At 50.5% G+C, this 26,590-nt stretch overlaps 1 protein-coding gene across 1 annotated transcript; it reads left to right on the top strand.

Annotated features, from left to right (window-relative positions):
* Positions 1-1,956: 1,956 nt before the first annotated feature.
* LOC142465450 (uncharacterized) lies at positions 1,957-22,376 on the top strand. Its single transcript, XM_075569408.1, is given in 8 exon segments — positions 1,957-4,129; positions 4,131-5,460; positions 18,680-19,108; positions 19,393-19,512; positions 19,731-20,183; positions 20,226-20,637; positions 20,918-21,195; positions 21,462-22,376. Coding segments are annotated over 8 exon segments (6,063 nt in total). The 5' UTR covers positions 1,957-2,003.
* The last annotated feature ends 4,214 nt before the right edge of the window (positions 22,377-26,590 follow it).

Raw genomic sequence — 26,590 nt, 5'->3', positions numbered from 1 at the left:
AACTCCCGCTCATGGACACTGCCCGAGTGCAAGATCACTATTACGACCGGGAACAGGACTGGCGCAAAATACTATTTGTCACTGACCAGGACATATGCCCTAAAGCCCTGCCCTTAGTATTACTTCTGCCCGAGGCTCCCGGCATCCACTGTCCGATAGTACAGGTGGATTCCACCGAACCACTGGCTGCGTCCACACCCCAGAGGGGATACCCCGGCTCGTTAGGTACCGTCACAACCAGTTCTGAACGCACCCCTGAGAACAGTTTGAACCCCCAGTGGCCCGCCGCAATGGGCCTAGGCACTTCGTTCACTCCCTCGGCCTTTAGGCCCGCGCTGAGCAGAACCAGCCTGTCAAGGCAAGACGCCTATTCACATGCTGGGAGTAGCCTGCCGGATAACGCCTCCATCCCTGCGCTAGCAGAAGCCATTCACCACACTACACAGTCCCTCCAATACCGAAAACTGAAGGCGTTTTCTGGGGACAAACCCATTCCCCTGGGAGAAGTCGGGTTCGAGGAATGGCTGGACCACACGGAACAGGTACTACCCGAATGGTCATGCACAGATGCCATCCGGAGGCAGCGCATAATTGAATGCCTGAGGGCCCCAGCATCCCACATGGTGCACTGCTATCGGGACGACCACCCGAATGCTGACGCGGCTGGCATCATCCACTGCCTGACCAAAGTGTATGGGGTTCCTGTGGATGCTTTTGCGCTAATGGCAAGGTTCCACGCTCTGGCCCAGAAAGAAGGAGAGATGGTGTCTGACTTCCTTCGACGGTTGCATCTGGACCTGTGGACCCTGGTGAGGAAGGGGGTGGTGCAGAAGACGGATGCCGACGGCCTACGCACCACCCAGCTACTGAGGGGACTCCTCCCCTTGCACCCGGTGTCTGTACGCGTCAGCAGCTGTCTCACGCCGGGGCAAGCACTGGCGTTCGACGACTTGATGGATCGGGTTCAGGCCCATGAGACTGTGCTACTGGGGCGTGAGCTGACCCCGGGAAAGAAGGCGGTGGTTGCGGCTAAAGACACCAGGAAGTCGGATGCTAATACTGAGGCGCCCGGGGATGCGAACCCGAAGGAGGAGGACCTGGAAGCGCCTGCAGCCGCCAGGGAGCGCCCCACGTCGGGGCGAGCATCGCCGACCTTCCGAGACAACTCCTACCGCAGTCATCTCCAGTGCTATGCTTGCAGAAAAATGGGGCACATTCGAGCGCACTGCCCCTCCCTACGGAAAACGGGGTCCCGACCGGCCAAGTCTATGCTGTGTACTCTGCAGACTGACGAAGCAGTGGCCCCGTCCTCGACTAGTAGTCGAATAGGGCCAGCGGCCATCGTCAAGGTGGTGATTGAAGGCATCTACGCCTCAGCGCTGATGGATACTGGATCCCAGGTGACCATCGTGTATCGGCCCTTCTACAATCAACACTTGCACCGGCTGCCGCTGCTATCTGCTGACTCCTTGCGGTTGAGAGGGTTGAGCCATGAAGACTACCCTATTGACGGTGTGGTGAAGGTACATCTGGACATTCCCCAGTTGAACACAGGCAAGCATCACCCCATGGAGGTGGAGGCCTTAGTATGTCCAGAACCCCAGGATCATCCCAGCGCCCCGATAATCATGGGGACCAACACAGACATCGTACAGGATGTGCTCCGCAAGTATCTACAGGAAACGGGTGAATCACCATTGCTGGCTCTAGCTGCTTGCCCGGTGTTGCAAGAGGTTTGCGGTAAGATTGCGACCGAAGAGGAACATGGGATGCTGTATAGTCAAGAGCGGGGGCTAACCGAGATCCTGCCCGGGGAAGGAAGAATGATGATCGCCGCCTGTCGTTATCCGGCCAGACGACCGGAGGATCAACTGTTCTCCCTGGAAAACTCGATCCGCGATGACCAGCGACTCGGCTACGAAGTATTGGCCTCAATAAAGAAGTGGTCGGGAAAAATTCCGGCTCGAACCCAGGTGTACGTACGGAACCTTTCTCCCTACACCATGTGCATTGATCGGCGGCAACCATTGGGTCGCATCTATCCAGTAACCCCGGTGGAGAATAGTGTAGGTGAGCGCCCGGTGGTCACCACTCATGCCGTGACCCCAAGGTTGGCATTCGACTTTGGAGATTCACCCTTGACGGAGGGCTGGAAAGGAAGACTGCAGACCAAACTGGAAGAACGACGGGGGGTATTCTCCATTAGTGATATGGATGTAGGGTGCAGTCGCAGCGCCCGCCATACCATTCGACTGAGCGACCATGCCCCGTTCCGGGAACGTTCTCGCCGCCTAGCACCCCGAGACGTGGAAGAGGTGAGGAGATTACTAGCCGAAATGGAGGAAGCTGGTATCGTTCAAGGATCACGCAGTCCCTATGCCTCACCCATCGTAGTGGTTCGCAAAAAGAATGGGACCGTACGCCTCTGCGTGGACTATAGGACCTTGAACAGCCGTACGGTGCCTGATCAGTATACCCTCCCACGCATCGAGGACCTCTTGAATGCCCTGACGGGAAGTAAATGGTTCAGTGTACTAGATTTGAGGTCGGGGTATTATCAAGTACCCATGGATCTGGAAGATCAGGAGAGAACGGCCTTCATCTGCCCGCTAGGGTTCTACCAGTTCACCCGCATGCCGTAAGGGATATGCGGGGCTCCTGCCACCTTTCAGAGGCTAATGGAAAAGACCCTGGGGGACCTGAACCCGCAAGAATGCTTGGTGTACCTGGACGACATTATAGTGTTCGGAAAGACGCTAGAGGAGCATGAGGAGCGGCTGATGAAGGTGTTGGATCGACTTCAAAAGGAGGGGTTGAAACTGTCCCTGGATAAGTGCAAATTCTGCCGCACGTCCGTGACATACGTGGGTCACATTGTATCAGCTGAAGGGATATCCACCGACCCAGGGAAGATAGAGGCAGTGGTGAATTGGCCCCGGCCTAACAACGTTCAAGAACTTCGATCCTTCCTGGGGTTCTGCGGCTACTACCGGCGATTCGTGGAGGGCTACTACAGCAAAGCTAAACTCCTGAATAATCTCTTAAAAATCTGTCCTGAGGACACCGGCAGGAAAATCACCACAGCACAAACGCCATTTGGAGAGAAATGGACCTCTGCTTGTGAGCAAGCGTTCTTGAAATTGAAAGCCAGCTTAACGCAGGCCCCAGTGCTGGCCTATGCCGACCCCGACCGAGAATACGTTCTACACGTGGATGCCAGCTTCAGTGGCCTGGGAGCAGTGTTGCACCAGAAACATGACACAGGGCTCCGCCCAGTGGCGTATGCGAGTCGAAGCTTAACTCCAAGCGAACAGAACTATCCTGTCCACAAGCTGGAGTTTCTAGCCCTCAAATGGGCTGTAGTGGATAAGCTACATGATTACTTGTATGGGGTACAATTTGAAGTCAGGACAGATAATAACCCAATGACTTACATCAACACGTCCGCCAAATTAGATGCGACAGGTCACCGGTGGTTGGCGGCACTGGCCAACTATCGGTTCAACCTTAAATATAAACCAGGGCCCACTAACATAGGGGCCGATGCTCTGTCACGGAGGCCGGGGCTTCAACCCACCATGGATGAGGAAGTATGGGAGGAAATTCCGGGGCCTGGCATACGTGCTCTATGTTCGCTAGCAGCAGTGGTCAACGATCAGGTGGCGTTCTCAGAGCTAAGAGTAGCTGATTCATTAGGGTGTCAATCCCGAGCCATTCCCCGGGCCTACCGAGGTCGGGAAGGAATGAACATTACCGAAGATAAAATCATTTCCTGGAAAGAATTGGTGCAACACCAGATCCAAGATCCAGTGGTGGAACTAGCTCGCCAAGCTCTGCAGCAAGAGAACCCTTCTATTCTTAAGCAAGCCCCCAGAGAACTGGTGAAGCTATTGTTGAATGAGTTCGGGAAGTTCGAACTGGACAATTGCCTATTGTACCGGGTCATTCCATACCACAATCATCCCGATCGGCGACAACTATTCTTGCCTGAAAGTCTGAGAAATATGGTCCTCCGGGCCCTTCACGATGATCATGGCCATCTGGGCGTTGACAAGACATTCGGGTTACTTCGGGACCGGTTCTATTGGCCAAAAATGAGAGAATCAGTGGAAATGCATTGCCGAAGGTGTACAGAGGAAAACACTCCCCACACGGGCGGCTCCCATGGCCCATCTGAAAAGCTCTGGTCCTATGGATTTGGTGTGCATGGATTTCTTGTGTATCGAGCCAGACACCCGGGGCATCGGTAACGTACTAGTGATTACAGACCACTATACAAGGTACGCCCAAGCGTTCCCTACCAAAGATCAACGGGCGGTAACAGTGGCTAGAGTATTGTGGGAGAAATACTTCATTCATTATGGATTACCGAACCGACTCCACTCTGATCAAGGCAGGGATTTCGAGAGTACTCTCATTAGGGAACTGTTGAAGTTGTTAAACATAGCTAAGTCACGGACTACCCCGTACCACCCAGAAGGGGATGCTATGCCCGAACGGTTCAACCGAACACTGCTGGACATGCTGGGGACATTAAAAGGCTCTCAGAAGACGGAGTGGAGCAAGCATGTGGAGACGTTGGTGCATGCCTATAACTGTACTCGACACGAGTCTACAGGGTATACTCCGTACTTCTTAATGTTTGGGAGAGAAGCCCGACTACCTGTGGATGTGCGACTGCGGATATCTACCGATGGGGTATCCAACAGAACGCATTTCCGTTATGTACAGAGGTTACAGGACAGCCTGCAGCAGGCCTATAAATTGGCTGAAAAGGCGGCGGCGCAATTAAATGCGGGTAACAAAAGGCGCTATGACCACAAGGTGCGACATAAGGAGATTCGCCCGGGGGATGCTGTTCTCCTTCGTAATTTAGGCATTCCCGGAAAGCACAAACTGGCTGATCGGTGGAGAGATGGGGTGTATGAGGTAGAATCACAGATGCCTGGCCTCCCGGTATACCGCATCAAGGACTCTGATGGCCGGGTAAAGGTGTGGCATAGGAATCACCTACTCCCCATACCTCAAGTAGGGGACAACGAATTGGAGGTACCCACTGTTTCAATTGATGGAGAAACTGAAAGTACAGAGGATGGCCTAGAGACTGTAATAAATGCCACCTCTGAGAATCCTATGGAGGGAACCTCTCAAAGGGGCCTTCCGGCCGCGGGGGCATCTCCCGAAGGAGCTACGGGTAAAGAGCCCCTTGGTCCAACGACAGATACGCTGACTCCCGTGAGCCAGCCACTAGACCCGCAGAGCCCGTGCTTTGTGCCACAAAGAGACTTTGCAGACTTATCAAGCCCCTCAAGGGCAGAGTTGGAACTGCCAAATGGGAATTGCTACTCTCCAGAGGAGGTAGCTGAAGAGCAAATTCGCAGAAGCCAAAGAGCTAGTCAACCTCCAATGAGGATGGCTTATGATCAATTTGGGGCACCCCATTATGAGGCTCAGCAGTGGTCTCGGAGCAAAATCTGTGATTGTGATGCTCACAGAATTGTGCAATATCGTATAAAGTCAATGCGAATGTGCTAAGTTATATAATTGAACTGCATTTTTATTATATAACATTCTGTGTATAGTTATGTAGGTGTAGCCCAAGCGAGGACGTTGGATTCTGCAAGGGGGAGAATGAAAGGATGTGGTAGGAACCTCATGTGTGTTCAGTGTGTGCTGCCTCTGTTCAGTGAGAAGCTTGTGGAGTGTTTGCAACAGTGTTGCAGTGTGCCCTACCAGAGTGAGACAGGCAGTGTGATGCAATAGCTGAGCTGTGTGTCTGTGCAGATTAGGCAGAGAGGCTCAGTGGAGAAACTACAATTCCCATGAGCTCCTGGGCAGTCACCTGATGTGAAGAACCAATCAGAAGGCTAGGATGACAGGGACAGGAAAGGGAAGCGTGGGGGAGAGGTCACGCTAGACAGAGGGGTTCTGGAAGGTAAAGGAGGAGGGTGTATGCGTGCAGGGGGTCTGTGACCCGCCTGCATAGGCTAGCTTAACCCCGCAGGCCCTTAGGAGAAACCCCTGAGCCACAGTAGGTTGCTGTGCTGCAGGGATGCCCATTGTGGTAGCAATCAGTCACCTTACTGTGTAGACAGTTAGGGACAAGCGTGCGGAGCAGGGTTGCTGGTGAGCTGCTTGGGACCAGACAGCTGCACTGCGGACATCCCAGAAAAGCAAGGATTCGGCTGATCCTTTTCGAAGCATTACCGGTCACCGCCGTGACCGGAAGGTATTTACGTAAAGTGCACCAACACCGGTCAACAGGCGCTGATCCCGCCTTAGGCGTAACTCTTTGAGGACACTAGTGAGTGACCAAAGGCTTAATACACTGAGTTATTCTAACTACTAGCGCAAGGACACGGTGTGTGGGGCACGCGGTGGCGGGACCCGGACATACTCATTAAGAGCGTGGCTGAGCCACTACTGTACAGGACAATACTCATTAAGAGCGTGGCCGAGCCACTCAAGGTATAAGGACATTAGCATTTAGCAGCGTTAAAGTTATATTGCATTATAGGATATGTGTTGGGTTATATGCTGCGTGTGTATTAATATGATAGAGTGCTAAGGTTATTGTGCATATAGTAAAGTTGGTTGCATCATACATGTGTGTGTATATGTTTCTTGCCCAGGGGAATCTCACATCACGGGGATCCTGGGTAAGTGGAGGCGCTGCGCTATAAGTGTTACCCCAGGCTCCCAGCTAGCGGAGGCTCAGATCTCCTGGAGCCGCAGGTGCGTGCAGTTACCCGTAGTCGCTTTAGCGTGTCAGAAAAAGGGCTACATTTATAGCAGGTTTGTGGATAAAATACAGTAAGTAGTGGTACATTTAGTTTGTAAATAACAGCATTGTGGCACTCTGAACTCCATACTACCGTGCCACCACTCTTCAAATTGGAGAATAAATAAAGTTCCAATGAAGATAAATTAGTGTTCATCATAAACCTTATATATTTTTAGATGCAGAAGGCATTTAGAGTATTACATTTAAATACTGGAGGGAAGCTCATGTTGTCTGCTTGGTATGGGCAAAACATTAAGATTTATTGTCTCAACGCTTTCATATTATCCAACTAAGCAAAGACAAATCCTTTCTGCTACCATCAACATGTTTTATGAGAGCAATGTACAGTTTTGAAGAGATGAAAATAAAACAAAAGGATTGACATAGCTCAGCTGTACATGTTAATGTTATACAGTACAGTATGTATTTAGGACTTTGCAGGCACTGTTTGTACATGCCCTTAGTTATATTACCATTAAAATACGTTCTTAAAACAGTGACTCACAATTGAGCAAAACAAACTTCTATTTTAAAAGGCCCTATTGGATTTGTTACTTGTTGGTATTCATCTTAAAACAAAACAAAAAAAAAACCCCAAGATAGTCTATCCAAGTCTTCATTCAATTTGTAACTCTAAGGCTGAGTCCATGGTGTGGGAGACCATGAGTCCATGGTGTGGGAGATCGTGCGGACGCCTCCGCACTGGGCGTGATCAGATTGCCATAAGGTATTGATCGCGCCCATAGACAGTGCGGGCGCACGCGGGCGGAGGCAGGAGGAGGTGCGTGTTGAAACTGATTTCTTGGCCCGACACGCAGGTCACGTGAGCAGGTCGCCCAATGAGGGAAAACCATCTCCGTGACACCCCTAGGAGCGCCCCCCATGGTCCGTCGACCATGCCCAGGGAAAGCACCCGCTTTCCGACCGCCTCCGCACGCCTTAGCGCAGGCAAAGGCACCATGGCCCAGGCCTTGGTCTATCGGTTTGTTAAACTTATTTGTTAGAAGTATTCATTGAAGTGTATAGGTTTTCCATATGATATTTGTACTGCTGCCTCACCTTAACCATCAGATGAACCTGCTGCAATATATATACACAGTTGTATATCTTTTTAGGATTCTAGCACTCTTGTTTATTTAAAGTGAAAAAAAACTAAACATTTTATGGGGCGCAGGAAAGCTCTGCATTATCCAACTTCTTTGCCCTCTATCCTGATGAATAACATATATAGGCTTTTGGTGTATGTTCGATTGTAACAATGGTGGCAAACTGGCAGTAAGCAAACCAGTGGAGTTACAACATTGTGAGCTAACGCAAACAAATTGTGTGATTTTGCGCTCAACAAATCATGACTCCTTTGCTTGAAGGGAGCTGCAAGAAATCTTGCAGCAATGTCTCGCCAGAGATAATGAATTGCTGTGCGCTAAAACACATACGCAGCATTAGAGGCTCTCAATCGAACACTTCAGGACCTCAGAGGCAATGATACTATTATGGGTGGCGTTATTGTTTTAGCAGGGGGATACTGCATTAAAAAACTAAAAAATAGAATTATCCATTTATAAATCTCTATATTTTTTGGTTTCTCAGAATTTCCCCGAGCAACGCTGCTTTCTGCTATTATAGAATAAGGCCATAAAACACACAAGATGCGAATTACATGCAATGCATCAGTTGTGCTCCCATATACTGTACAATTTACATAGACACTTTCTCATTCTCAGTGTTGTTGCAGGGTACATGCAACCACACGTGGGTTTTCTTGATAAGGCTTATTTATTGAGCCTTAAAAATTACAGCACACAAAAACAAAACAGCTTCTTGTCAGCATAAAAAAAACAAAATAGCTTCTCTTCAGCATAGAAAAACAAGACAGCTTCTTTTCAGCATGCAGGACACAGACAGTTCATCAAACATGTATTTTGGAAACAGACCTTGTAGCAGTAATCTTATTTCAGCATTTCACTCCTGTCTCCTGGCCAGCTTGCCTGCATGTGTGTACAGCCTGGGGGTTTTGAAACACCTTGATGAGGCATCTGGGATCAGACTAATTAACTCAGCTGAAAGTTAACCTCCTAACTGCTGCACTGCAAACCTACACATAGGTCTGCCAGGCATATGGCTGGTGGCTTTTATTTACCCTGTCACAAGTGTATTATGGAGTGTTTCTCATTGTAACAATGATCTTTCTTCATCGTGACTATTTGCTTATGCGATTTGATATTAACGCTTCTCCCTTCATTGTATGGAATGTTTTATCACTACGTTGAATAAAATCCGTGAGGCCACATTACTCATCAACAGTGGCGTAGCTGGACATGCGCGGGTCCCCGAGCAAAAAGATTTTCAGGATCCATTAATATTAATTCTGACGGCAATTTTTTCTCCCTTCCCCCATTCTCTCCCTGATCCTCTCTCATTATCTCTCCCCTCCTCATCATCTCTCCCCCTCCCCATCATCATCTCTCTCCCTTCCCATCATCATCCTTTCTCCCACTCCTTATCTCTCCCTCTCCTCCCTCCCCCGCCTTCTCCTCATCTCTCCCTGTTCTCCCCACATCTTTCTCTCCTCTCCCTTCCCCCAGCATGTCTCTTTCCTCTCCTCCCAGGATATCTCTCTCCTCTACTCCCCACATAGAATCTCTCTCTCCTCCCCCCCACATCATGTTTCTATGTCTCTCTCTTCTCAAGCCAGCATGTCTCTCTCTCCCTTCCCCCAAGCATGTCTCTCTCCACCCCCCGGCATTACTTTCTTTCCACCCGCAGCATGTCTTTCTATTCTTACACTGTTCATCTAATTCTCTCTCTGCTCTCCCCTCATGTATTTATCTTATTTCCCCCTCATGTCTTTTTCCCTCCCTCTTCTCTTTTCACATATGCTGTTCTCTTTATGTAATCCCCCATATATTTCTCCTATGTCACCCTCTCTCTAACAACCTGATGTTTCTTTTCCCAGCATCTTATTCTCTTTTCCTTTCCCTTTCCCCTTCATGTCTCTCTCTGTCTTTTCTCCCCCTCATGTCTCTTTCTCTCTTTTCTCCCCTCATGTGTCTCTTTCCCCCCCCTCTTATCTCTCTCTTTGCTCCCCACATGTCTGTCTCTCTTTTCCCCTCACATGTCTGTCTGTCTTTTCCCCTCATCTCTCTCTCTCTTTGCTTCCCCTCATATCTCTCTTTGTCTCTCTTTGCTCCCCCTCATGTCTTGCTCTCTCTTTTCTCCCCCTCATGTCTCGCTCTCTCTTTGCTCCCCTCATGTCTCTCTCTCTTTGCTCCCCTCATGTCTCTCTCGCTTTGCTCCCCCTCATGTCTCTCTCTCTCTTTGCTCCCGTCATGTCTCTCTCTCTCTCTTTGCTCCCCCTCATGTCTCTCTCTCTCTCTCTCTCTCTCTCTCTCTCTCTCTCTCTCTCTCTCTCTCTCGCTTTGCTCCCCTCATGTCTCTCTCTCTCTTTGCTCCCCCTCATGTCTCTCAATCTCTCTTTGCTCCCGTCATGTCTCTCTCTCTCTCTTTGCTCCCCCTCATGTCTCTTTCTTTTCTCCCTCTCGTGTCTTTCTTTTCTCCCCCTCATGTCTCTTTCTCTCTCTCTCTCTCTCTCTCTCTCTCTCTCTCTCTCTCTCTCTCGCTTTGCTCCCTCTCATGTCTCTCTCTCTCTTTGCTCCCCCTCATGTCTCTCAATCTCTCTTTGCTCCCCCTTATGTCTCTCTCTCTCTCTTTTCTCCCCCTCATGTCTTTATTTTCCCTCGTGTATTTCCCTTTCGTACGTCATTTTCTCTTTGAGTCTCTTCTTTTCTGTATTCTTCCTTTTCATGACAGTTTTGACCCTGTGATTTAACCCTTCCCCTCCTTCTCACCTTTCCCAGCCTGTCTCTCAGGCTGCAGTCCCAACCCCACACTGCACTACTTGAGGCCCCGCCCCTGACATAGGCCCCGCCCACCTGCAGAGGCTTTGCAGAGGAAGGGATTTCCCTCTGTCCTTCCTGCTGCATCTCCGGACCCCGCCCCCCTGACCAAGGCCCCGCCCACCTTGAGAAGAAGGGATTTCCCTCTGTGCTTTCTTCCTGCATCTCAGGCCCAGCAATGTGCTACCGACAGTGGGGGGAGAGCAGGCCCCCCAAGAGTGCAGACGGGCTGCCTGGGCTTTAGCCACGCCCCTGCTCGTCAAATACACTTTGTCATGATTTTTCTGGAGTTACAGTACATAATCGTAGCCTGCTGCAATATGATCATCTTGGTTAGTTGTTTTTTTTTTTTTTTAAACAGAACTACTATTCACTTTACTTTATCGTAAAGTACAGTACCACTTTATGTCACCGTCACCTTTTCTGTTATCCTAATAATAATTGATGACTTTGTCATTCCCTAGCTTTCGAGAACCACTACACTACACTGTTTTATTTTTTTCATCACGTCAAGTTCAATCTGACATTTTTCATAAAACGTCTTCTGGTACAGTTTAACCTTATTCTCTTCCACTTTGCTTTCTTGCAAAAAGAAAAAGTAAGTATCTCGCTTTCATCTCCAATGTATTATTAAGCACAGGACTTCTGCAAACTCACACAAGCGCTCGCTCACATATTCTTGTTGGAAGTGGTGTTTTTTTTTACTCCAGCTTGAATACTGCAGTCTTTAGAGAAAGACATCCTAATAGTTATTTCACAGCCTGGAATGCTCCACCTTCTGTTTAGTACAAATGCATGTTGTATGGTGTGTGGCTGTTATGTTCAGCTAGCAGCGTTTGTAAAAGCTTCAAAGGGATTCAGAGTGGGTTTTTGTGAAGCTGTATAGAAGGAATCTAGGCAGGTGCATGTATTTATCTTCATTGTACAACCAGTGTACTGTCATTCTGCAGAACACTTACAGTACTATTACTGTGAGATACAGCTGTACCTGTGTGTACCTGTGTGTACCTGCACTACTGCCTGCCCAAAATTGGCACACACAAAGATATACACTGGCACACAAAAAGAGAGCATCACACTATTCTTTAGAGTGACGGTGCATCGCCAACTCCAGTCCTCAAGAGCCACCGGTGAGCCAGGTATTAGGGATATCCCTGCTTCAGCACAAGTGGCATTTTGACTGAGGCACTGATTGAGCCACCTGTGCTGGAGCAGGGATATCATTAAAACCTGACCTATTGGTTGCCCTTGAGGACTGGAGTTGGTCACCCCTGCTTTAGTGTCTTTGACACACACACACAGACACATACTGTAACCACGTGTACCTGCAGTGTTGCTTGCTATGCAGATTTCATGATTCTTAGGGGAAGGATTCCCTAAGTTCTGATAATGGGTATTGGACCTTTGTCGGTGGTACCTGCCATTAGTTTGAGTGGCAGTTAACGCAAATTAGGCTCTGATACCCATTAGAGGAGCTTTGTGAATCTCTCCCTTACGCTGCAATTATACCAGCTCCTGCTCGGTGGCAGTGCGATCTGAAGTCACGAGGCAGCCGGAAGAGACAGGGAGGCGTGGCCATGAGCGGATCACTCTCATTGGCAGAACTGATCACGTGACGCGGCCGTTGCCTGCTGAGAACAAATTCTCAAGTCTATTCTCCTGTCAGCAGCCCTTCTTGCCGCCTAGGTGATGGGCGGCCCTGACCAGGGGGGCAAGGCCTCCCTCACTGCGGCTTGGCCGCTGTTTGCGGCCGGGGGCGGGAAGAGGAGGAACAAGGGGGGAGCCGAGGGAGCTTAAAGGACACAGCCGGGAGCGTGTGCGTTCACTTTGCTCTTTGCTGTGGCGGTTTTTTGCCCTGCGTCGGAGTTAGGGTAAGGCCTACATTACTAATAACTGCAGTTCCAGGCGGCGCATGCATCGCGTGCGGTATGTACAATACATTTGCATTGTCTTCTTGCTATTTGTTTTCGAGCCGCACGGTGATGCTCAGCGCGCCGTCGCTAGCCGCTTTTGGTATAATCACGGCCTTAGAGACTCAAAAAAGTGTCTGCAGCTCCAGTTGTGTTAATCTTGCGGTCTGTTCTGCTTCTGCATATTAACTCTCATCAATAATATTGACTTGATTGGGAAATTTGCCCGAAAAATGTCCGTTTCGGCTGATTATAGAATAAGCCCCAGTGTGGAAATAGATTTAATGCCGTTTCTACCACATTTTTTATATCAAAGTTGAATTAATTATTTTAGTTAAGCTTTAAATAATGTTTATTTAGAGTTCTGGCACCTTCTATCCTACCAGATCACCACTGGTTTACAGTTTGAATGCACAGCAAAAGTTATTAGCTCTTACTGGTCGATACGATTAAATCTGCATAGAACATGTATTACTCAAAGCGGCTCAGATTAAAGCAAAATAAGTACGCAGATATCAGTGAAACCACGACAAGGGTCCAGGTGATCACTCGGAGAACGCAGTTGAAAAGGTTTTTTTTAAATTAGCATACTGTACATACAGTAATATACAGGCATACCGCAGTTTAAGGACACTCACTTTTAAGTACACTCGCGAGTAAGGACATATCGCCCAATAGGCAAATGGCAGCTCGCGCATGCGCCTGTCAGTAAGTCCTGAACAGCAATACCGGCTCCCTACCTGTACCGAAGCTGTGTGCAAGCGGGGAGACTATAGAGCCTGTTACAAATGCGTTATTTACATCAGTTATGCACGTACAGTATCGACAGAGTTTATTCGAGCAAATGCCGCCGGTTCACCGGGATTTACTCCGGCTGGTGCTGAGGAAAGTCAGCACATCAGCCGCATCCAGCCGCGTCCCCTCCGTTCCCCCCCCCCTCCAATCCGCGCGCAATTTAAACATCTTCCCGACCATCTAGCTGCGCCTGCTGTGCCCCTCTGCTTCCCCGCTACCCCGCTTACCTCACTTCAAACCTTCAGGGGAGTCGGGGAAGCCGGGGAAGCCGGGGAAGCCGGGCGCTCGCTTGACTGTGACGTCACCGACGTCACGCGAACGAGCCGCTACTCAACGCTTCTCCACGCTGCCGCCACGCATCCTGCCGAGCGGCATTTGCTCGAATAAACTTTGTCGCTACTGTATATGACGATTGCAGTACAGTACATGCATCGATAAGTGGATAAAAGGTACAGTAGGGCTTCACTTTAAGTACATTTTCGCTTTACATACATGCTCCGGTCCCATTGCGTACGTTAATGCGGGGTATGCCTGTAGAAGACAATGGCAAACCTTTCAATGGCCTACCAATCCTGGGTAACACACTCTTAGCATAGCTATTCTCACAAGAACATCATTGGTACTGAGATCTTATTCTTTTCAACAACATTGGAGATGACCAAAAGATGCGACGTAATGTGTCTCCACATTATAATATCTAATTAAACCGAAGGCAAATGTCTAAAAAGGTATCATTCATTTAATAACTTCTTTACAAATATTTCAATGACATGTTGCATGTTGTATGCGACTTGCAATAAAGTGTTTTGTGATGCAAAAACCCTAGTAGCATATTGTTACCCACATATGTACATTTCTTGTGCCTTGTTTTTGTGTTCTTTTATAAATAAGCCTTCTTTTATCACAGTTAGAATCCATTTATTGTTTGCATTCAGTCCTGTAAGAGAACCCTTCATAGATTAAACAGCAGTGTATTAAATGTTTTCAAGATCTCAATGCCTATTACAGGATAGAGGAGACCAGCGAGGCTTAAAAAGCTATGCACGTTATAATTTAATCTACCAATAACTCTCTTGTTGGTCCATGAAAGGCTTTCAACAGGTAATCATACAGGTGTATGTGTCAAAGAACAATAAGGCCTCTTCAATTAACTACTTTACACTCATTCCAGCAAGATTCTTAGCCCAAAACAAGCCCTTATCCAGAATTAAAGGGAGACTTACTTGGGAAAACAGTTTGTGACATCTGTTTGTGACAGGTAAAATGCTGGGATAAACCAAACAGCTATACATTTATCTGCTTTTCGCTGCATAAAATAATAACTTTATTTCAGAATGTATTCATTAGAATCCACCAACGAATTGTTGATTCCGTGGATTGAATTCTACAAATCCGTCCACGGGTTGCGGAATCCGTGGCCTGTATTGGCAATATATTCATTTTAAAAATCCGCAAAAACGCGGAGTGCCCTTTTTGACACTGATCTGCTGAAAATCTGCGGACCAAAGGAACCGGACGATCCGCTGCGGATCCAATTTCGCCAGAAAAAATCACCCATCTCTACTCATTACCATTAGTTTGCATTATCTCATTATTTTTTAAACAGGAAAACTGATCTAGTCAATTATTTTAATGAATCTAAAAAAAACTAAACCTCTCACATAATCGTAAGGCTCGGATTCAGAAGAAGTCATCCGAGGTCTAAAAGGTGATGGTTAAGTATTCATTAGAGACCTGGCAGAGTTTAGCAGCGCTGTGCAGAATGTCACGCAACCTTCATTGAACTGTTGAGCTTTAATTCTTAAACATGGATACTCGGTACACCATCCTCTCCAGCTATCCCTAAATTACCTCTTGACTTCATATTGTCTTCTGAAGCATTAAAAATTAACTTTAATGTATTTTGTCATTCTGCTAGAATATGTGTACCCTGGGATAGCTACAGTATTTATTACAGTCGATATCACAGCTCCATATTATGTTGACGTGATATTATTTCTACTGTCTGAGGGACAAACCCGCAGACATCACAGATTTCCGAAGACATTTTGCTCTATGCATTGTATTGTGCACATGTTAACAAGAAAGAGCAGTGAAAATGTACCTGGGATATTGCTTTAATGTCACAACGCTGTGCATAAAACAACAAATGTCATTTTAATTTGAAGCCAATTAACAGGGTTTATAATTTCCCATCCTTGCTTTCTTACAAAGGTTGTATTTATCTGATAATACCGGACCACTTTATCAAGGTAAAGATTACAGCTGGCTGCAGTGTATTCCAAAAAAAATAGTTCAAATACATCAAGATAAAGGTCTTTGTTTCAGGGGGAAAAAACATTGATGCATTGAAAAATGCGTTAGTAACCCGGATTGTCAAATCAATACCTGTACGATACTTCAGCCTCCTATAATTCTGAACTGGTGGGTATCAATGGAAGATAATCAGGTTATCTGAAGTGGTTTAAGCATTTTTGTTCTCTCTCTTTTATTAAGGAACAGTTTAAGACAGGGGTCTCAAACTTGGTCCTCAAGGGCTACCAACAGGCCAGGTTTTATGGATATTTCTGCTTCAGCACAGGTGGTGCAGTCAAAGACTGAACCACTGATTGAGCCACCTGTGCTGAAGCAGGGATATCCATAAAACCTGGCCTGTTAGTGGCCCTTGAAGACTGAGCTTGAGACTACTGGTTTAAGGTATACAGTATATCTTTGATATTACTCACACCTGGTTGGTAGCCATGACAATAATGCATTAATTTAGAGTGTTTAGAATGTCCCATTTTGGGGTCATCTATAGAGCAGAGTTTATCATCACAGAATTAGCAACAGAATGCTGCAACCACACAGCTGAAGGAGGGAAATTAAAATAAAATATATAAGGAAACAAATCGAAACAGTTAGAACAGGGGTAGTCAATTCCAGTCTTCAAGGGCTACCAACAGGTCAGGTATTGTGGATATCCCTGCTTCAGCTCAGGTGGCTCAGTCTTTGACTGACCCACTGATTGAGCCAACTGTGCTGAAGCAGGGATAACCTGAAAACCTGACCTGTTGGTTGCCCTTGAGGACTGGAGTTGGAGTTGAGTTAGAACATACAAAATGGTGAAGCAGAATGTCTGATTTGCAAGTAGGACCAAAGACAGCGGTAACACAGGTGAAACTTCTACGAAATATAAGTACGTCTACATGCGGAGTCTGATTCCCAGCCTAATGGCCCAGGTGTTTAGCCTTGTTGAGATCCCTGTAGGTGCCATGACGAACATGAGAGAGAGAGAAATTTCAGTAGCGCCACTCGTGAAACAAGGTGATTGGAACAATACAAATATTGTGTATAATAATAATAAAAATTATAATAGAATTAACAATCTAAAAAACTATAAATATGAAAAAAATGTGTATGAAAAATAAATAAAAAACGTGCCAATAATATTAATTACATATATAACAAACAAAGAAAAAAGACAAAAAATTGAAGAAAGTCCAACCCTTAGTGCAAGTCCAATAAAAGTTCAAATATAGAACAAAATGCTGCTCAGGGATCCACGGCTGCTCTCAGAAGGAATAACCAATTCCAGCAGGAAACTATAGAAAGAGAAGAACAGAGAGCGCACGTCACATAGTGTAAAACAGTACATTTAATCAATTAAAAAGAGGACAAGGGGATTAAGCACACTCACAAAAGTACAAGATAAAAAGGCAGTTTGTGATATAATCACCACCAGCAAGGCAACACCGTCCTGGAACACATCAGTTGTTCGATAGCCTATCCGGTTCACCTCCAGCAGTTTTTGGACGATTGGAAACAGTGTCTCTTTGCTTGAATGCGATTTGGAGTTTTCAGCCTCAGATCAGCTCCATGCGCTCTCCGGCCGTAAAGCGCACACTGCATGATAACGTAGTGTCGTGGTAGCGTGCCCTGACGCGTTTCGTCACGACAGTGACTTTTTCAAAGGGAAAAAGTCACTGTCGTGATGAAACGCGTCAGGGCACGCTACCATGACACTATGTATATATATATATATATATATATATATATATATACAATGTGTAGCCAGGTCCCCCAGGTTACCCTTATCTCCGCATGCTGGGAGACTAGGGAAGGTTGCTGCGTGTAGGGAGTGCTTCGGTATATCGGAGGCTCTGCAATGACCGAGCGAGTAGGGTGCCACCATGTTGGTGTTCGCGCATGCATGGTGATCCCATGGAGGTGGTGAGGGAGCAGAGGTCACGCATGTGCAGCCAGAGGTTGCGAGAGTCCGCGAAAGAGGAGCTGCTCCTACAGGGTGGAGCGCATGGGACTACGAGTCCCAGCAGCCAGAGCGAGACCAGATGACGCCAGGGAGCCTATAGGACGGGTGGAAAATCGGGACGAAGAGTTAGGAGGTTGCGCAGGGGAGCACACTGGGAAGAAACCAGCGGGAGGAGGAAGGAGAAGGAGCTCTGCGTGTAGGGAGGCGAGTAGACCCTATACTAGGCCACATACCCCTGGGCCAGTTAGGCCCTGAGTCCCCGTAGAGTGGAGCAGTAGGGACAGGCCCTCAGATAGGATACAGTCCCCTTTATCATCAGAAGGAGAGTTGTACACCCAGAGACTGTCGCGATATCATACCAGAGGTTTGGGCTCAGACCTCGGCCCGCACAGTAGTCGCCATCCAGGTAGGATCGCCCCGGAAGGTATTCCTGGAGTTCCTTCATCGTCGAACCCTTGTGAAGTTCCTTGGCAGGCCCGAGCGCTGGAGCGCTCGGCAGGTAACATCATTAAGTGCACCAACTATAATATCAGAACATAGTGGCTGCGCAGTCACACACACATATACCTCACTCTGGGGGTGGGGCGATTTTGGGTGTGGGGAACTGTACACGGTGTGGGTACATGGTGAAGGGGTCGCGTCCTGCGAGACGCAGTAGCATAGTGTCTCCCCTATGGAGGGACACCTGTTTGATGATATACAAGGTTATGGTTGCTGTTAGTAAAGTCATTGGTTATTTGATATGCTGTGTGTGGAGTTGTACATTATTGTCCTGCGAGGAATAACTTCCACTCTGCTGGGAGCCATCGCAGGTGGAGGCGCTGCACTTGGTAAGAGGTTATCAGTATTAATATGTGTTGCCCCAGGCTCTCCGTGGCGGAGGCTTAGGCCCTGCGAGCCAACAGGTTGAAAAGCATTGGTAGCGTACTGTATTCAATAGGAAACAGGGCTACATTTGGAGGCGCTGTTGAGATCAGACCTGGGGTGCCCCCAATTCTAAATCCAAAGCCACCTGTCCAGAATGACTCTCCCCTCGCATCAGAGCGTGCGCGAATGGGCACGGCAGATTCAAACACCCGGCCTTGAGTCCAGTTCCTATGGCCTTGCCCTTAGAGACATTACAAACGGCCTAAGACAACTACCCAAAGCCCGCCTGGTGGATGTCCTCATCGACCAAGACTCCAAGTGGAACACCCTGCTAGTTGACTGTTGCAGAGATTTAGTGGTACTGGAGCCCTCTGTCCCCCAATACCTACAGCTACCCAATTCCCCACCTGGCGGAAGCCCCTATGTCTACCCACTCCGGGACATACCCACCGATGTGCTTGGCGAAGATTGTCATACTCCCGCCTCTGCCAATTACCCGGCCAGTGACACGGGTAGTTGTCGGTTGGAATTCAGGTACCCGGGTTCCAGTGCGTCCGAAGAAGCTGGACTGTGTAAGGATATGCTGCAGAAACTTAACGACAAGGTAGGACAGCTGGCCGCCCCACCCAGTTTACCACCCTTAGTAGAAGCACTCACTCTGGCTACACATGCCCAAAATTACAGGAAATTAAAAGCTTTCTCAGGGACCCTGCCCGTCCGGCGGGGGAAGATGGAATAGACCCATGGAAAGAACACACCAGGGGTGTAATGGAGGAATGGTCCTGTACGGACGCGGTAAAATGCCAACGCATCATGGAATGCTTGAGACCCCCAGCGTCCACTCTGGTCAGCATTCATAGAGAGCAACATCCTGATTTGACCTCCTAGATGATCGTCGAATTCTTGACGGAGGCCTATGGCGTGGCCGAAGATGATGGGGCCCTTTGGGCCAAGTACTATGCCATTAACCAGAAGGAAGGGGAAGACTTGTCGGCCTACATCCATCGAGTACAGATAGCGTTGGGACCCTTACTGCACCATAAGTACGTTATAGCCTCACCGATGGATGAGTATCTCCTAAGCAATACCTGCGGGGGGTCCAGCCCTACCCACCCCATTGCCAAAATGATTCGGGATATCTCACCCGGGGGAGCCCCCCTACATTCACAAAGTTGTTACAGCAAGTCAAGGAGCACGAGGCTCATCTACTGTTGCACTCCCCGCAGAAAGCAAAAGGGGTCTCCACCCCCAAGAATAAGGGAACTAGTGAGAAGAAGGAGGATCCCCCGGACAAACCTGCAGCAGAGCGGCCGAAGTACTCGGGGAGGACCTCTCCCCTCTACAACCGTCGTACACCGCCTCGTGATCTGTCATGCTACAAGTGCGGAAAAAAAGGGCATCTATCTTATGACTGCAGGATAGGAGAATCCCGTGACCGGAGCCCCTCCCCCAAGAAGTTCACGCCCAATGCCATGGTCTGTGGAGTATACACCGCCGACGGAGGGGCCTTGGAGGCTCCGGCTTTCCCCGAACCCAGCAACCCCAATGACCTAACCCCGACCACTACCATAGATTATGACTGTCCTCGTGACTGGAATAATCGAGTGGGACCAGTGGCCCTCATACACGTATTAGTGGATGGCATCTACTCCTTAGCCTTGCTGGACACGGGGTCACAAGTGACCATCATATATTGAGGGTTCTACGATCAACATCTCCAGAACAGACCCCTGAAGTCGGCAGAGCATATAAAAGTGAGGGGCCTGAGCAATGAAGACTACCCTATCGATGGCATCATGACGGTGTCTCTGGAGATTCAGCAGCTCAACACCGAGAAATCACATCCCATGAACGTGGACGCCCTCATGTGTATGGAACCCAAGGACCTGCCCAAGTACCCGATCATCCTGGGGACCAATGCAGACATTGTGCAGGCTGTTATCCGGGCCTACTTGCAAGAGACGAATGAATTACCCATGTCCAGTCTTCAACTGCAGCTTGTTCAGGTGGGCAAGGACCCCCCAGCCTCGGTCCCCGAGAGCTACGGACTGTTGTTCTGCGGCAGAGCCGGCCTAACGGAAATTCCACCGGGAGCAGTACAGAGAATGCCGGCATGGTGCTCATATGCCGAGCGTGAAGACACCGAGCATCTTTTCTCATTGGAGAGCACTCCGGAAGAAGACGCTCGAAGATGATACCGAATAGTACCTGAGTTTCGGGATTGGGCCGCTGCCATTCCTCGTCGCATCCATGTGTTGGTGCAGAACCTATTCCCCTTCACCATGGCTATAGATGCGGGACAAAAATTGGGTCGGATCTACCCAGTCAGTCAAGTTGATGAGCCCGTCCACGTCAACACCGCCCGAGCTGGATGCTCCCCAGAAGGGCTAGAATTCGACTTCGGGTCATCCAGGCTGCCCGAAGAGTGGAGAGAGATTAAGGGGCCAACTAGAAGACAAGTGTGACGTCTTCTCTACTGGTGAAATGGATGTGGGGTGCAGTCGCAGTGCTCAGCACACTGTTCGGATGAATGACACGACTCCCTTTCGGGAGCGCTCCCGTCGCATCGCCCCTAGGGATGTCGATGATGTACGGGCCGTGATTCACGAGATGGAGGAGGCCGGGATCGTCACGGAGTCAAGGAGCCCCTACGCATCCCCCATCGTGGTGGTGAGGACGAAGAATGGGACTGTGAGACTGTGTGTCGATTACATGACCTTGAATAATCGCACGATTCCTGACCAGTATAACCTCCCTCCCATAGAAGAGATCCTGAATGCCCTCAACGGGAGTAAAGGTTCAGTGTGTTAGATCTAAGGTCCGGGTACTACCAGGTGCCCATGAGCCCAGAGGACCAAGAAAAGACTGCCTTCATCTGTCCGTTGGGATTCTATCAATTCACTCGCATGCCACAGGGCATTTGTGGAGCGCTGGCCACCTTTTAACGACTGATGGAGAAAACCTTGGGGGACTTGAACCCCAGAGAATGTTTGGTGTATCTGGACGACATCATCGTCTTCGGCATAACACTGGAGGAACATGAGACCCGACTCCTGAAGGTACTCGATCGTCCCGCCCAAGAGGGACTCAAGTTGTCCTTGGACAAGTGCAGATTCTGTAGGACCTCAGTGACCTATGTGGGACACATCGTGTCTGCCGAGGGAATAGCCACCCACCCCACCAAAATAGAAGCCGTAGTAAGCTGGCCGCGACCCGATAATGTGGTAGAATTGCGCTCTTTCTTGGGGTTCTGTGGATACTATCGTAGATTTGTGGAGGGATATTCTCATCGGGCAAAGGCCCTCAACAGCCTTCTCAAAATATATCCAGAAGACACGGGACGAAAAGCAACCTCCATATGACAACCCTTCAGGGACAAGTGGACTATAGAGTGTGAACAGGCCTTCCTGGACCTGAAACAGAGTCTGACGGCTGCCTCGGTATTAGCCTACGCCGACCCCGAGCAACCCTATATCCTACATGTGGATGCTAGTCTCAGCGGACTAGGGGCAGTACTGCATCAGAAGTACCCAGAGGGATTACGACCGGTTGCCTACATCAGTCGCAGTCTAACGCCCAGTGAGCAAAACTATCCAGTGCATAAGCTAGAGTTCCTTGTGTTAAAATGGGCCATCGTGGATAAGCTTCATGACTACCTCTATGGAATTACCTTTGAGGTGCGAACGGACAATAACCCACTCACGTATATCATGACTTCAGCTAAACTGGATGCAGCTGGTCATCATTGGTTGGCTGCCCTCTTCAACTACAATTTCACCTTGAAATACAAACCGGGCCCTCTGAATGTGGGAGCCGATGCCCTCTCCAGAAGACCGGGGCTGGCCGCCACCCCCGACGATAACCAATGGTAAGAAATCCCCGGTCCCGGGATGCGGGCCATGTGCTGCTCCGCCGCCATAGTTAATGATCAAGTAGCATTTTCCAAATTAAGGGTGGCGGATTCTCTAGGGTGTGCGTCCAAAGCCATCCCGGCTGCGTACCGGGACCCTAGCGGCATGCACATCACGCCTGACAAGATCATATCCTGGAAAGATATGGTGCGTTACCAGGTTCATGACCCAATAGCCGGCGTCATTCGCCACGCCATCCAGAGAAACCGTATCGATCTACTCAAGCATGCCCCTGGCGATGTGGGGGGTATTCTGATGAGAGAAGCAGATAAATTCGAAATACGGGACAATCTACTTTACCGAGTTGTGGAGTATCATAATCATCCAAGTAGGAGGCAGCTGGTCCTACCTAAAATGCTACAATACTTGGTGTTACGGTCATTACATGATGAACATGGCTATCTGGGCGTCGACAAAACCTTTGGACTTGTGAGAGATCGATTCTTCTGGCCAAAAATGAGGGAGGTCGTGGAGCATTATTGTCGACGGTGTAGCCGATGCATCCAACGCAAAACACTCCCCACCAGAGCCGCCCCAATGGGCTATTTGAAAAGTACGGGTCCCATGGACGTAGTATGCATGGACTTTCTGTGTATTGAACCGGATAGCCGGGGAAACTGCAATGTGCTGGTCATCACAGATCATTACACTCGGTATGCGCAAGCCTTTCCGACAAAAGACCAAAAAGCCTTCACGGTAGCCAAGGTTCTTTGGGGAAAATAATTCATACATTATGGGCTCCCCCACCGATTACATTCTGATCAGGGCAGAGACTTTGAGAGCAAACTTATTCGGGAGTTACTAAAGATCTTCAACATCACCAAATCACGAGCCACCCCATTCTACCCTGCCTTGCCCGAACGGTTCAATCGCACTTTACTGGACATGCTGGGAACCTTAACGGGGATGCAAAAGACTGAGTGGAGTAGACATGTTGAAACGCTAGTACACGCCTACAACTGTATCAGACACGAATCTACCGGATTTTCGCCCTACTTTCTGATGTTCGGGAGAGAAGCCCGACTGCCGTTAGACATACGGTTGAGGGTCTCCACTGATGGGGTTCATAACGCCACTCATTTCAAATATGTGCAGAGACTACAAGAGAACCTGCAACAAGCCTATCAGCAAGCTGAAAGATCTACGGAAAAACTGAACGCTGGTAACAAGAAACGCTATGACCACAAGGTCAAACATCGGGACATTCAACCTGGAGATGCAGTATTTCTCCGCAACTTGGGAGTACTGGAAAAACACAAGCTGGCTGACCGGTTGAGAGAAGGAGTCTATGAAGTAAAGTCGCAGATGCCTGGCCTCCCGGTCTATCGTATCAAGGATTCGGAGGGCCGGGTAAAGGTATGGCACAGAAACCATTTGCTTCCTATCCCGCAAGTGGGAGAGGAGGAGCCCGAAATACCAGCTACTCCATTTGATTGAGAAACAAACCCGAGTGAGGGTGGCCCAGAGACTGACAATATACGGCCTATGAAGACCCCCAGGAGGGACCCTCTCCAAGGGGCCCTCAGATGCGACGAGCATCTCCCAGAGGAGCTACAGGTAAAGGGCTCGGTAAACAAGCACCTAATACAGTGGCTCTCGAGAATTCTACTTTGGACCCGCAGAGTCCATGTTTTGTATCTTCCAATGATCATGTAGAGACTGTAACCCCCACCAGGGAAGAGGCTGAGCCTCAGGACTATAATAGTCATTCTCCCGAGGGAGTGACCGAAGAACAATTACGACGGAGCCAGAGAGATGAGCAGCCTCCAATGAGGATGACCTATGATCAGTTCGGGGCACCCCATTATGAGGCTCAGCAGTGGGCTCGCAATCGAGTAAAGTCAGTTATCGTTATGTTCAGTGAGATGTATAACCTTATATAGAGTGTGAAGTGTATCGTTGTATGTATTCATGCATTTTTATTATATAATCGTTGTGCCAGTTGATGTTATAGTATTTCAAGCGGGGACGTTGGAGTCCACAGGGGGGAGGATATAGCCAGGTCCCCCAGGTTACCCTTATCTCCGCATGCTGGGAGAATAGGGAAGGTTGCTGCGTGTAGGGAGTGCTTCGGTATATCGGAGGCTCCGCAATGACCGAGCGAGTAGGGCACATACCCATTGGCCCAGTTAGGCCCTGAGTCCCCGTAGAGTGGAGCAGAAGTAGGGACAGGCCCTCAGATAGGATACAGTCCCCTTTAGCATCAGAAGGAGAGTTGTACACCCAGAGACTGTCGCAATATCATACCAGAGGTTTGAGCTCAGACCTTGGCCCACACAGTACTTGGCCCACAAGGTATTCCTGGAGATCCTTCGTCGTCGGATCATTTGTAACAGGTAACATCATTAAGTGCACCAACTATAATATCAGAACATAGTGGCTGCGCAGTCACACACACATATACCTCACTCTGGGGGTGGGGGGAATTTGGGTGTGGGGAAGGGGAAGCGGTGGGATGGGGGAGGGGAGGTGGTGGGAAGGGGGGGAGGCGGTGGGAAGGGGGGAGGGGAGGCGGTGGGAAGGGGGAGGGGAGGCGGTGGGAAGGGGGGAGGGGAGGCGGTGTGAAGGGGGAGGGGAAGCGGTGTGAAGGGGGAGGGGAAGCGGTGGGAAGGGGGGAGAAGGGGGGCTGGGAGGCAGTGGGAAGGGGGGGTGGGAGGCGGTGGGAAGGGTGGCTAGGAGGTGGTGGGAAGGGGGGAAGGGGGGAGGCAGTGGGAAGGGGGGGAAGGGGGGGAGGCGGTGGGAAGGGGGGGGAGGCGGTGGGAAGGGGGGGAATGGGGGGAGGCGGTGGGAAGGGGGGAGGGGAGGCGGTGGGATGGGGGGAGGGGAGGCGGTGGGAAGGGGGAGGGGAGGCGGTGGGAAGGGGGAGGGGAGGCGGTGGGAAGGGGGGAGGGGAGGCGGTGGGAAGGGGGAGGGGAGGCGGTGGGAAGGGGGGAGGGGAGGCGGTGGGAAGGGGAGGGGAGGCGGTGGGAAGGGGAGGGGAGGTGGTGGGAAGGGGGGGGAGGCGGTGGGAAAGGGGGGGTGGGAGGCGGTGGGAAGGGGGGGTGAGAGGCGATGGGAAGGGGGGGGAGGTGGGGGAAGGGGGGGAGGCGGTGGGAAGGGGGGGAGGCGGTGGGAAGGGGTGGGGGGAGGCGGTGGGAAGGGGGAGGGGAGGCGGTGGGAAGGGGGAGGGGAGGCGGTGGGAAGGGGGGAGGGGAGGCGGTGGGAAGGGGAGGGGAGGCGGTGGGAAGGGGAGGCGGTGGGAAGGGGGGGGAGGCGGTGGGAAAGGGGGGGGTGGGAGGCGGTGGGAAGGGGGGGTGGGAGGCGGTGGGAAGGGGGGGGGAGGTGGGGGAAGGGGGGGAGGCGGTGGGAAGGGGGGGAGGCGGTGGGAAGGGGTGGGGGGAGGCGGTGGGAAGGGGGTCTGGGCGGCGGTGGGAAGGGGGGGTGGGAGGTGGTGGGAAGGGGTGTGGGGAGGCGGTGGGAAGGGGGGGTGGGAGGCGGTGGGAAGGGGGGGTGGGAGGCGGTGGGAAGGGGGGGTGGGAGGTGGTGGGAAGGGGGGGAGGTGGTGGGAAGGGGTGGGGGGGAGGCGATGGGAAGGGGTGGGGGGGAGGCGGTGGGAAGGGGGGGTGGGAGGCGGTGGGAAGGGTGGGGGGAGGTGGTGGGAAGGGGGGGGAGGCGATGGAAAGGGGGGGGAGGCGGTGGGAAGGTGGGGAAGGGGGGGAGGCGGTGGGAAGGGGGGGTGGGAGGCTGTTGGAAGGGGGGGTGGGAATGGTGGGAAGGGGGGGGTGGTGGGAATGGTGGGAAGGGGGGGCGGTGGGAAGGGTGGTGGGAAGGGGGGGGAGGTGGTGGGAAGGGGAGGGGAGGCGGTGGGAAGGGGGGGGAGGCGGTGGGAATGGGGGGAGGCGGTGGGAAGGTGGAGGGGAGGTGGTGGGATGGGGGGGAGGCGGTGGGAAGGGGGGGGAGGCTGTGCGAAGGGGGGAGGCGGTGGGAAGGGGGGGGAGGTGGTGGGAAGGGGTGGAGGAGGCGAAGGGGGGGTGGAGGGGAGGTGAAGGGGGGGTGGAGGGGAGGTGAAGGTAGGGGGGGTGGAAGGGAGGTGAAGGGGGGGGTGGAAGGGAGGTGAAGAGGTGGGCGGGTGGAGGGGAGGTGAAGGGGGGGAGGTGAAGGGGGCGTGGAGGGGAGGTGAAGGGGGGGAGGTGAAG

This window comes from Ascaphus truei, chromosome 14, assembly GCF_040206685.1.
Source record: "Ascaphus truei isolate aAscTru1 chromosome 14, aAscTru1.hap1, whole genome shotgun sequence".
Classification (NCBI taxonomy): domain Eukaryota; kingdom Metazoa; phylum Chordata; class Amphibia; order Anura; family Ascaphidae; genus Ascaphus; species Ascaphus truei.
This window is presented reverse-complemented; position numbering and strand designations above follow the sequence as displayed.